We start from the raw sequence: 13,415 nt of genomic DNA on the forward strand, positions 1-13,415 counted from the left end.
TTACCTAACACCCTATACCTGGAGGTCTCAGGGCGGGACAGTGAAGGCACCTGGCCGGTGTCAATAGGCAGGGAGTTCCAAAGTGTAGGTGCTACGTGGGATAATGCAATCACAAAGGTTTATGGGTCCCAAGCTCTGAAAGGTGTTATACAGTGGTACCTCTGGTTACATACGCTTCAGGTTACATACGCTTCAGGTTACAGACTCCGCTAACCCAGAAATAGTGCTTCAGGTTAAGAACAGAAATCATGCTCCAGCGGCGTGGCAGCAGCAGGAGGCCCCATTAGCTAAAGTGGTGCTTCAGGTTAAGAACAGTTTCAGGTTAAGAACGGACCTCTGGAACGAATTTAGTACTTAACCAGAGGTACCACTGTATACAGATAGCAGCAGGTTTAAATTGGCGCAGTAGCAGATCTGCAGTCAGTGCAGGTCTCTGAGCAGAGGTGTCATATGCTGACGGGTTTTTTTGTTTTTTTTTTTAAGAATAATTTTTTATTAACCAACCAATCACATCAAATCAAACCAAATTACATAAATTCCAAATTACACAGCCGAATTTTAAATTTTTGTTGGGGGTACCCATATTTCAAGTTCTGAAGTGATCCAATCAACTTCTTGCTTCTTACTGCTGTTTTAATGTCCACAAATCTAACCTTATGATGTTCACAGTACTATCCAGTCCTTTCTTATTATTTTTCCACATCTCTTGTTATTTTCATATATTTTTTCCTTTCTCTTTGTGACCTCTGATAGTCTCCGCAAGCTGGTTAGAACAGTTTGTAATCCTGCATGGATATTATTTTTTTTATCCAGTAGCCATATCCAGACGTTTTCCATATAACATCACTTCCATACATCAAAACAGTCTTAGCGTCATTAATCTTCACCAATCTGCCTCCTTTCTCAAAACCTCTGAGGAGATTCACTAGGAATGCAGTCTGAAAACAAATCCGTTCTTCCTCCCGGCTATAAATCCTTTGGCAAGATGGCGACTCTGAATTAATTGCTGCCCCATTCCCAAAAGCTCTTATTGCTTCTCGGTCTCCATAAAGCATACTTTTGGTTAAAGTTTATCTCCACACAGACCTTAATCATCCTGCTTGGGTCAGTTCCACCGACAGTTCTAATGAGGAGGGGTTCTTGTAAATCACATAGAAGGAAAGTAAAAAAGGTCCCCCCCCCCATTCAGCCCCGCTGTCAACATACCCCGCCTTTGGTGTATCTTCATCGTAAAATATTCCTGTTTCTCCAGCCCGCCGTCTTCTTTCGCAGAGGTCACTTAAATTAGCAGACTTCACTCCCCTTCTTCACTTGAAATATGTGCATTTGCTTCTTTTGTAATTAATTATTCCAAATTGTGCGATTATTCCAAACTAGTGCGCGATCAGAGACAGCGTCCAGGAGAGCCGATATCCACACGGGGGCATTCTGCCTAGGGCCCTCACCCCCTTCTTTCGAATTAGGGGGTGATTTATGGGCACAGCAGGCAAGGGCAGTGTTCCCCATTTCCTTGGGGCAACAAGGGAGGCTGCCTACTCCCATAACAGCCTCTTAATTACCCCGTGTGGGTCGGAGAGATGGTATTGTCGGCCATCTTCCAATGCGCCCCTAGTGGCCCCCCCCGGGTTTTAGTCCTGTCAGCAGTTGTGCTGCAGCATCCATCATCAGAAGGGCCCCTCAAAGGGATCCTAAGCATTGGATTCAGGGGACCGTGCCTGCTCCTCAAGGTCCTGTGGAGTGTCTTGAGAACTCTGTGTCTGGTACCAAGCCAGATCTAGGCACGACACAAGTTTGTCCTTAAATTTTCATTTACATGTTTCTCTCTCTCTCTCTCCTAGGTCATAAATGCCTATTATGAGAAGATTGTCTGCCCCAAGTCGAATGGTGCTGTTTTCTTGGCTGTGTGCCGGGGGAAGGTATGTGTAACAGATTGCAGAAGTCTGAAAGTTAGATTCTCTGCAGAAGCCAACTTGTGCAGAGCAATAGTGGGAATTTATTTATTTAAGAATCATAAGAACTGGGGAAGAGTCGGATTCAGATGCCCACTCAGCTATGAAGCTCACTGGGAACTTTATGCTTGAAATCTCTTGGCCTAACCTCTTTTACAGGGTTGTTGTAAGGATAATAGAAACCAATTAACAGAATCTGAGCAGTTGTGTTGTTGTTGTTGTTCAATCGTTTAGTCGTGTCAGACTCTTTGTGACCCCCTGGACCAGAGCACGCCAGGCACTCCTGTCTTCCACTGCCTCCCCCAGTTTGGTCAGGCTCATGTTTGTAGCTTCGAGAACACTGTCCAACCATCTCGTCCTCTGTCGTCCCCTTCTCCTTGTGCCCTCCATCTTTCCCAACATCAGGGTCTTTTCCAGGGAGTCTTCTCTTCTCATGAAGTGGCCAAAGTATTGGAGCCTCAACTTCACGATCTGTCCTTCCAGTGAGCACTCAGGGCTGATTTCCTTAAGAATGGATACGTTTGATCTTCTGCAGTTGTGTTAAATAGTGGAAATATACTGAAACATTTTGTTGCAGTCCTGCTTCTGTGAGTTGTTATTATTAGTTACATTTTTATACCAACTCTCTTCCAGTTCGCTGAGGGTGGTGTATATGGTTCTCACCTGGTCATTTTTATCTCTGCAACTGCCTTATGAGACAGTTTCGGCTGAGAGAGAGTGATCGAGAGGGTCACCAGTGAGCGTCATCACTAAGTGAGGATTTGAATCCCTGCATTTCCTGTGCTAGCTGGATGCTCTAACCACTGCACCACACTGCTTTTGAAGTTCCATTACACGCATGGAAATAATATAAGATTTGTTGGCTGTTACTATACCATTTCCTCACTAGTTTTCATCAGTAAGATGGGGAAATTTAAACTCATTTCCTACTATCTGTTCTTGTCTTTCACAACCCTACCTCCAACAAAGTTTCTACTTTCATAGGAACTTTAACACACCAGATTGTGTGTCAAATACCCTATGCATGGGTGCCATGATGCTTGTTTGTGTGGTGTTGCTGGACTGTGGCAACTTCTAGTCTGCATTTCCTCTGGGCCATGAGCTTGTTCAGCTGTCTTGTGTGAACTAAGATAATGTCCTGCAGCGCTTCCCAGCTGATGTGTCTTCTAAGGAAAGATTGATAGGAGTGGGCCTTTCAAGGAAGCTATTCCATCATTCCATATCTTTCTGCTGAGAAACTCGTGATAAGCTTCCAAGAAACCTCAGGATATCCTGGAACTATTTGAAAATGATGTAACTAGCACAAGATTAACTTTTGAAGCAGCAGCATTGAAGCCAAAATAAAAATAAATGAAGCATGTTATCAGCATGCTTTGAGACACATAATAAAGCTGGCTTCCTGTGTTTACGGTTGGGGTTTTTGTTTTCGTTTTGTCTTTTGCTTCTTATGGAAAGTGAAAGTGAAAATGTTAGGCATATTTCTTGACCACTGTAATACTCAGGTTACATTACAGACCTTATTTGGCATCCACTGGGAACTTCCCGGTGACAAGGCTCTACACAGAAGAACAGTAACTTGTTACCTTTTCCTTTTTTATTTGTGTATCTATTCATTCATTCCTTCATTTACCATATATGATCTTTTTTTTAAACATCATATTTTTTCCCCCGACAGTGGATCTAAGCTGCAATATAAAACATAAACATGTACTTAAGCTACAACATATTGCAGTGGCAAGTTTAAAAGGTCTAGATAAATAAAATGCTGGTGGTGAAAATAAAAAAAAGATGTTGTGAGGGAAACTTCTCTGGAAAGGGTGTTCCATAAATAGGGTGCTATAGCTTCAAAATGCCAGTTTTTTATTGCCACCCTCCTTACTTTACCTGGAACTTAGTGTGTGTCCTGGTCCAGCCTTGGAGGGCTCTCTCCACTGTGATAGGAATTTTGAGGACTTAGATATATGGTAATGTTCATAAGTGTACCAACCAAGCACATACATAGATCAGCACAGGAAGGCCAACCTGGAACCATTTTGATTCCTAAACTGAGCAAATGTTTTCTCTACATGGTCAAAGTGAAAAAGCCTCCCCATTGTCTTTTCCTTCACAAATCCTGTCTTAAGGGTATGTCTGTGTTTGAATAAGGTGTGAGCCTGTGACCTGGCCCAGGAACTAAGTATTTATCATTACAAAAGACTGGCCAGGCTACCCAGGAAATCCAATCAAGTAACCTGCCAGACAGGAGATAAACAAAAACAGGAGAAAAACAATATTAAAATTTCTATTTTGGACCGCCTTTTCTGTGATGTAGGTGTGATGTATCTGAGGGGTGGTCTTAGGTTACACCCCTTCTGTGATGTATGTATGATGTTTCTGGGGGTGGTCTTGATCTACAGGATGGGAATTTCAAAAGTCTTTATAAGGCCTTGCACACCATTTTTCTAGGTCCTCCTCCTTTCCTGCGTGTGAGGGGAGCACCCTGTTGCAACAGATCAATAAAGATCAAGCTTACTAGCTGCTTTGTTTCTCAATATTCTCTGGTTGGCCTCTGTTATTTTCTCCTACCAATAGGGAACCCAAGTAAGGACTCTATATGGGTTCTTGGATACCCCATAAGGGAAAAGGGCAATTTTTGTTTACAACACCACATCCAGGAGGCCACTGACTTGATCATGTGATGCCTTTACGGAGTGCTGCTTGCAGAATTTTTGAACTTCTTGATGTGTAGATCGAATGGGCTACTAAGAGCCAACTAGTGTGTTCAAACCATAAATGAGATTCTAACTCAGTGCTTCCTAACCAGCAACTTACTTTCATTGCTCCTAAATTGCACTAGAGGGACATGGGTGGCGCTGTGGTCTAAACCACAGAGCCTAGGACTTGCCGATCGGAAGGTCGGCGGGTCGAATCCCTGCGACGGGGTGAGCTCCTGTTGTTCAGTCCCTGCTCCTGCCAACCTAGCAGTTCAAAAGCACATCAAAGTGCAAGTAGATAAATAGGTACCGCTCCGGCGGGAAGGTAAATGGTGTTTCCGTGCGCTGCTCTGGTTTGCCAGAAGCGGCTTAGTCCTGCTGGCCACATGACCCGGAAGCTGTACGCCGGCTCCCTCGGCCAATAAAGCGAGATGACCGCTGCAACCCCAGAGTCGGCCACGACTGGACCTAATGGTCAGGGGTCCCTTTACCTTTACCTTACATTGCACTAGTATAGTCATGAAGTGGCCTTTAGACTGAGGCATCCAGAGAATTATATCATAGGCCTTGGCACCATCAAGCGGAGAGACATAGCTCAGATCTTAAGCACCCCCCGTTTTCAACCTTAAATTCCGGCAAGTAGGCACAGCAGCCTTGCAGTGCTGTTCTTGAGCTCATGCCCCTGCCAAGTGGCTCCTCTTCCAGAGATGACCTGGAGCCCCCAGAAACTCGGGAACCAACAGCTGAAGTTCGTTCGGGACCCTCAGGGAAGACTGGAGAAGCTGGAAGCGGAGCAGGAATTTGTCTCTGCCTCTTTTAGTGACAGACATCATCTGTTTTCAGGCCAGCGAAGGTTTGGACTTCACGGACAGGAATGGTCGAGGTGTCATCATTACAGGCCTTCCTTTCCCCCCTCGCATGGACCCAAAGGTCATTTTAAAGATGCAGTTCTTGGATGAGATGAGGTCAAAAGGTGCCGCTGGTGGACAGGTAAGAAGGGAGCCCTCCCATTGATATTATGGATATTTGTCATCAAAGCGGGCCCTGCCATTAGGCAGAGTGAGGCAGCCACCTCAGGCTGAAGGTTCTAGGGGGCAGGTAGCTGTGATGAGGTTTGGGGGAGCTGAACTGTGTGTGCTACCTGGCATGCCCTGCTGCACCCCTTAACCTAGCTTGCTGCTCTTGGGTCTGATCCATCACCAATGCTGAAATAAAGACAAACGATAACAGTCCAGTTGGCATGGAAAGTGAGTGGGGCATCAAGTCCTTGGTCTCAGACAGCCAAAATTATTGGTCCTGTTTGTCTCTGTTCTCTCAATGCAACTTTTCTCTATGGATATCGGTCCCAATTCCTTGGGCCACAGGAATATTTGTTGAAGGCTTCTAAACCTTGGTTATTTATGAGAGAATTCTCCGTTGGCTGCTGTTTCTTAAGAATTTGTAGACGGTTTGCAAGTGGCAGAGTTAACCTTGTATTAATGCATATCTAAAAGGAATGTTGCAAACGTCTGAAGCACAATGCACAGTGTTATTAATCCAGATAAATCTTCATGGCAGGTAGGGGCCAGTGGGGTGTCCAGTTCCTCTTTCAGAAAAGAGGTGGTCCTAAGCTACAGAAACGGTGGGGAAGGGGAGAACCAGGGGACAGGCAGAAGGGCATTCTTTGCAGATGTGTTTTCAGGGCATCTCCTTAAAGGATGGTTCTAATTTTGGTCTGGTGTTTGATACATTTTCTTTGACATTTAGTATTTATCCGGGAACAACTGGTACAAACAACAGGCTTCTCGTGCAGTGAACCAGGCCATTGGTAGAGTCATCCGGCATCGACAGGATTACGGCGCCATCTTCCTCTGTGACCACAGGTGACCTTCCTTCTTGCTTGGGTAGAGTTCTCATGTCCTCATCTCCATCTACGTGAATTATGTACCATCTGTGCCATCTCCTTGCTTTGCTACTGTGGAACAAGCCTTCAGAAAGTAGGAGAAAATGGACAGTTTTCCAAATGGAGGAATGTAGAAGGTGGAATCGCCCAAAGTTTCATATTGGGATCTGTGTTTTTGAATTAGATCATAAACAAGCTAGAGCTAGGGGAGAGTGGTTAGGTGGCCCTGTTTTCTGATGATACTAAATTGCTCGGGGTAGTTAGGACAAAAAGATTGTGATGAGCTCCAAAAGGACTCTCGAAACCGAGTGAATGGGCAGCAAATTGGCTCAATTGGTGCACCTCTCTGATTTCCTTGCTTGCCTTGTTACCGTGTAATTCCAATGTAATGTTCCACCATTGTGACCACCCTTGTGACTTCTTCTGAGCATGCTTCGTTCCCATTTTCAATCTGAGCTTGGATGGAAGAATGCAGGATGGCTGTGCTGTTCAGATTTATTTGTTTCTAAGGTGTCTGTTCTTGGGGAAGGGTTGGGTGTGTTCAGTTCTTTGGTTAATGTTTTTGTTTTCTCTATTCTAGGTTTTGTGTGGATTTTTGTGTTCATATAGTTTTTAAAAAATAGATGTTTAAATTACTTTAATAAAACAAAACAGCAGAATAAAAATATATACTTTAAAAAATTGTTACAGCAAAAAATAGTCTTGAGGCACCTCAAAGACTAACAAGCATGGCAGAAGCCTTTTCTTTATTTTTGAGAAAAGGCAAGTCAGAGGTGACGTGATACTGTAGAAGTGTATAAAATTATGCACTGCATGCAAAAAGTGGATAGAAAAATGTTTTCCTCCTTTCATGTTACTAGAACTTGTGAACATTCAACAAAGCTGAATGTTGGATGATCCAGGAGGGACAAATGAAAGTACTTCTTTATGCAGTGCATAGTTCAACTATGGAATTTGTTCCAACATGAGGCAGTGATGGCCACCAACTTGGATGGCTTTGAAAGACAAACCTGTGGAGGTAAAGGCTACCTGGGGCTACCAGCCACAATGCCTATTCTCTGCCTCCACAGTCAGAGGCAGTGTGCTCCTGAATACTGCAGGAGGGGGAAATGGTCTCATGCTCTGGTCCTGCTTTTGGACTTGCCTCAGGGCATCTGGTTGGCCACTCAGAGAACAGGATGCTGGACTGGATGAGCCGTAGGCCTGATTCAGCGGCCTCTTGCTTTCTTAAGTGATATTTAAAAATAATAATGTGCAATCACAAGCCTGCAGGATGCAGCTGCGCCTGTGACTAGAACTAGGCAAATTAATGGGAGCAGCTATTCAGAGAAAGCGCTGAGTTGTTATCCTGGCCAGTGGAAAGGAAAACTGTTTATCCATGTATCCCTTGGTTCAAAACCAAAATAAAGAAAGAAATATGATCTAACCAAAATATTTCTCATGTGTTGCTAGACTGGGTTTCTAAATCCACATCAGTAGTCTTAGAATAATAATCCAAGTTAAACGTATTCTTTCGGGAGAAATTGCATCATCTTTTCACGGCTTTCTTCGAAAACAGGAACGCTCTGACTGAGAACTGGGGGATTCTATCTCAGCGCTTGCCACCACATGTGCAAAATGTGGGTTTTGTCCCACTGCAGTGACATCAAATGTGAAGAAAGTCACTAAACTGGAGTATGTGGTCCTTATAATTGCACTCCTATCATAAACAGACAAAATAAATTTATCTCTGTAGTACACCATCTAAAATGGGGTATTAGGTTATCGGCATGGGATGCAAATAGATGGAGAATGGTTTATTCAAGACTTACTTACTCATGCTGCATATTAATATCTATTCCTATATGGTGTCTAAGGAACACATCCCACGTTTAGAGGGGATGCCCACAAGCCTGGAGTTTCTGCTTGAGGGCCTAGGGAAGGCTTTCAACACTAAACCCCTTAAAAGTCAGGTTGTAGTATTCTCTGCTGTGGGAGAGTTGAATCTGTTTCAGGCCACTCACATGTCTGCAGGGTGGTTCTAAGTAATCCTCTGGGAACGCCCTATTTTTCTAAATGGAACCTGTAACTGGAAACTGAACGATTCCAGATGAGCTATTATCTGCAACTGGTGCTCTCTTCCTAGGAAAGGAATGGTTTATGAAACCAATCTATTCATAACAGCAGTGGCGAATTAAAAAGCAGATCTCATAAGCTGTATAGTTCAGTCAATCAATTAGACTCTTCGTAGGAATTGCAAAGGAGGCTGGCCTGACCCAGACATTGTGGAGGGGACCCTGGTGATGACTACTTTATCTCCCACAGGTGGCAACCCCGCAAAAGGGGTTTTGGAGCTCTTAGCTAATTCATGTGTGATTTCTGGCCAGCACTTCAGTTGACTCCCTTATCCAGCACTTGCAATCCCACAGTGTTTTGCAACTTACCATTTAACCTTTTGCTGTATGGAAGAATGAGACAAGTGTAAATGTAAGGATACTGTTTATCCTCTTCTGTTATTTTTGTGATGGGGATAAAATTATTATGGGGTGCTATATCCAAAGGTGTTTTCTTTTACCAATGGTTATCAGATGTTGCAGAGCACTTAGGCATCCAATTCCATCTTTCTTCTGGGTTGTTTTGGTGGGAAAGTGTTACAAACATTTCTAGGCATGTCCCGAAACTGTTTTTGACAGAGCTTACTAGTGTTCTTTCCCACTTTCCAACAGGTTCATGAATACAGATGCAATAGCCCAGTTGCCTTCCTGGGTCCGTCCTTACATCAAGATTTATGAAAAATTTGGGCATGCCGTCAGAGATGTGTCTCAGTTCTTCCGTTTTGCCCAGGAAATTGTAAGTTTCAAGCAACTGCAGGCGAAAGCTATTAGTCTGCAAAATGTCTGAGAGTTACCTCATGACTAGCATTCCAGAGACATAAGGCTGCCCAGCCAATTTGTTCACAGACTGCTCTGGGATCTGATACACTTTGGGTTATATATATATATCTATATGTATATACACACACACACACATATATAACATATCATTTTCAACAATAATTAAACATACTTTTACATCTTATACAGTTTTTTTGACTTCCATCAATCACATCTGAAAATTTTCCAATCTGTTCACTTAATATACATTTCTTACTTTCACTATTACCTTTAAATCTCCTAACTAATATCTCTATTCTTTCTCTACTTTGCAATATTTCATATATTTCTCCTTACAAAACTTATTGTAGTCCTACTAGCGTAATTTGTTGGTTACAATTGCTCTTCAAATAGTTTGTATATTTCTTCCAGTCTTCTGTAAATCTCTGGTCCCGCAGGTTTCGAATCCTTCCTGTCATTTTGTCTAATTCTGCATAGTCCATTAATATTGTCTGCCATTCTTCTTTCGTCAGAATTTCTTCTTGCTTCCATTTCTGGGCTAACAATACTCTTGCCGGTGTTGTTGCATATAAGAACAATTTAACATCTTGTCTATTAATATCATCACTTACAATACCAAGTAAAAATGCTTCTGGTTTTTTTAAGAATGTATATTTCAACATCTTTTTCATCTCATAATATATCATTTCCCAGAAGTTTTTTACTTTCTTAACATTCCCATCACATATGATAAAATGTTCCTTCTTTTTATTTACAACATTTATTATTTGTCTTACACATTTTAGTTAATTTCACGGGTGTAATATACCATCTATACATCATTTTCATCATATTCTCTTTCAAAGCATTACAAGCTGTAAATTTTATTCTAGCTTTCAACAACCTCTCCCATTCTTTAAGCTGTATGTTACATCCAAAATCTTTTGCCCAGGGTATCATCACCAATTTCACTTCCTCGTCTTTCAGGTGCCATTCCAACAGTATTTTATACATTTTAGACATTATTTTACATTCATTGTTTAATATTTCTATTTCAAATTTTGATTTTTTATCATCAAATCCTTTCTCCTTTAAATCCTCTTTATACATTTCGTTGACTTGGCCATAGTTCATCTGGGATCTGATACACTTTGGCTTAGCAGCATGCTGTTCATTTAGAACAGTCGGAAGAGGTGTAACACCCTAATGTACAAAGTAACAAAAGGCTTCCCCATGCTGGCCAAACTTTTTACAAAGGAAGCTTTATGCTGCAGCTTTTTTTCTCCAGATGTACAAAATGGTACAGTTCCAAATATAGTGTGAAAATTGTATAGTTCCAAATATAGTGTGTGAACCTTGGACTGAGTAAATATTGCATGCATCTGCAGAAATCTCTTGCTTCTTGAACTTTACACATATAAAGTGGCTTAAGATCCTAATCTCTCATCGATTTCTCACCATGTGAGAGAGATCACAGTTATTTCTATTTCACAGATGAAAATACAGCACAAAGGGAGTTTCCAACAGCATCTCTTTGCTGCTCAGCTATTTTGATCGGGTGCGGTGGGGGGGAAGACCTGTTAGCAAGTACAGCTATAGGATACATCATGTAGTTTTCTCTTTATTAGTTATTCTCTTTAGTCACTAGTTGTTGTTTCTTTCATTTAGTTATTCTGGCATAGCAGCTCTGTTATCAAATGGATCATACACTTTGATTTTAGTGCACTCCAAAAGACATACCCACCCCATAGGTTTTGACTGTTCTATGGTGTTCATGCCTATCATGGCATATTAATTCAAGCCATCTGGCTTCTCATTTCACCAATACAGAATGTTTTATTTATTTCATTTATATCCTCACCTTTTCCTGAAAAAAACTCAAGTTGACATTTGTGGTTATCTTCTTCACCCCACCCTGAGAAACAATTTCTTCACAACGGCCCTGTGAGATAGGTTAGGCTGAGAGAGTGTGTCAGTGAATTCCATGACTGAACAGTGATTTGAAATTGGGTTTTGCCAGTCCTAGCCTAGAACCATTACAGCACAAGGACGTTCAGCACCAGCAGCACTTCCTATGAGCTAGACACAATGGCACACACACCTTTTCTATTCAGGCACCTCTCCTTTTCTCATATAAATTGGGGATGTGTCTATATTTTACATCAGATAAAACAGCCTTCATCAATCTTGTGCCCTCTGAAAGCTTTGAACTACAACTTGCACCACAGTTCTGCCTTCTTGCTAGGATCAGCTTTTTCTCTCTTTTCCATCCTTCTGCTTTGTCTTGGCGCTGGTTCAGAGCCCTCACAGCCTTTCCTGATCCAAATAGCATGAGGAGAACTGGATGTCATTGACATGCTGGAGGCACCTTCTCCCCAAAGTTGTAATGACCGTTCCCAGTGGCTTCATATAGATATGAAACAGCATTGGGGAGTGAGGAGTGCCCTGCAGCAGCTCATAGCATAACTGCCAGGAGGCTCAAAAGCACTCTCCCAGTTCTACTTTTTGGACTCAGGCCCATAGCTAGGACCAGAACCACTGTAACACAGTGACCTCAGTTCCCATTCTACAGAACCATTCCAGGAGGATGCCATGGTCAATGGAATCAAAGGCTGCATAGCACTCGAGAAGCAGGAGCAAGGTTGCACTCTCCCTGTCTCGCTCTCTGCAAAAGTCTTCCATCAGTGCAACCAAAGACATCTCAGACCCATGGACAGGCCTGAACCCAGATTGTGATGGATCTAAAATAATCCCCTTCTTCACCTCTTGTACTTTATCCCAATCTGGCTCACGTCCATTATTGGGGGTGGGGGGAAGCAAGGGGAGTTCCAGCTCCCCTCCTATGCTTCCCCTTTTGATGGAAACAACACATACCCATCCACCCACTTTAGAGATGAACAGCCCAGCAGGCACCTGGCTAAACAAACACATTTGCCATCATTATGACTAGTTTCATCCTAATTCTCTGGGGTGCAACTGGGATTCATTAGCTATAAAACTTGTCTCAGACGTGAAGCACATTGTTCTGTAAATCTGTTCAGACAGCAGTTTTTAATTACAGCTAAAGTGAGGGGAACTAAGCGACTGTAGATGGACCTGTGGTCGGAGCTGATAGAAGGCAGCTTCTTATTCTCCTCCAACCAGATTCTGAGATGGCTGTCACCATCTTGCCCTGCCCTTGGCTTTCAGCATTCATTTGATTACTGTTGGCAAGAGAATGATGTAATGGGTAGATCTTGGAGTAACCTTTTCAGGATCGGAACTGCTAGGTTGTTAATTATATTAACTGCCCTGTTTTACAAATTTCACGCTGTGGTCAGATGAGACGTGGTTCTTTGCTAAGGGTGTGTGTCTCCTAGACTAACCTTAGACTTTCTTACCAGTATAATTAGATGGGCCTCATCTCATCTTGGATGGGCCACATATGACTTGTGTCATGCCAGAGGCTCATCTATACCATGTGTCTTGACAGAGTCGTACAATCAACCCGTGCCACGTCATTACTGGTATCCCTTATAGGCATTATTGTGGTCCCACAGATGTATAGCCCAGTTTCCACCTAAATATAATATATTAACCATGTCATTTCTCAACACACTTCTCCATATCATGCCATTGTGTCTTAACCTTCACTATTTTTACCATGTTTAAATTAAACTCTGGTTTAATGCAAACAAGCAATTTGCTATTATTCTACACTGCTCTAAAGTCCCACAGTGCTTCTACCAGACTCCTTTCTTCAGCATATTGGGAAGAAACAAATCAGAGGCTGGCTTGTTACATGCAAACCTGTGCTCATGGTTTCTTCGTTTGCTCACAGACCCATGATGGTTACCCAACATCCTTGGCTTACCTCCATGGTTTGTAAAGAGGTAGACACATAATGGCAAGCCAACCTCTCGTTTGTTTACTCCTTGGCGAAGTGATGAAGTAAGAAGTGTTTCTCATTCATATTAAACCATAGTTTAATTTAAAAGAAGGCTTTAAGCAGGGCTTGTGAGCACAGTGCCCATGGGTGGGATGGTGCTCCCTGGTGCCC

The 13,415-nt window shown here is 42.6% G+C and overlaps 1 protein-coding gene across 7 annotated transcripts in view; it reads left to right on the plus strand.

Moving 5' to 3' along the window:
- Positions 1–13,415, plus strand: part of RTEL1 (regulator of telomere elongation helicase 1) — a 74,174-nt gene that overhangs the window by 39,104 nt on the left and 21,655 nt on the right. For all 7 annotated transcript variants that reach the window (XM_081011022.1, XM_081011021.1, XM_081011020.1 and 4 more), the window contains 4 exons: positions 1,839–1,916; positions 5,486–5,632; positions 6,389–6,504; positions 9,230–9,353. In XM_081011022.1, coding sequence (XP_080867148.1) covers positions 1,839–1,916; positions 5,486–5,632; positions 6,389–6,504; positions 9,230–9,353 — 465 coding nt within the window. The remainder of the gene's footprint in view (positions 1–1,838; positions 1,917–5,485; positions 5,633–6,388; positions 6,505–9,229; positions 9,354–13,415) is intronic.

This window comes from Podarcis pityusensis (assembly GCF_964106645.2).
Source record: "Podarcis pityusensis genome assembly, chromosome: 6".
Taxonomy (NCBI): Eukaryota; Metazoa; Chordata; class Lepidosauria; order Squamata; family Lacertidae; genus Podarcis; species Podarcis pityusensis.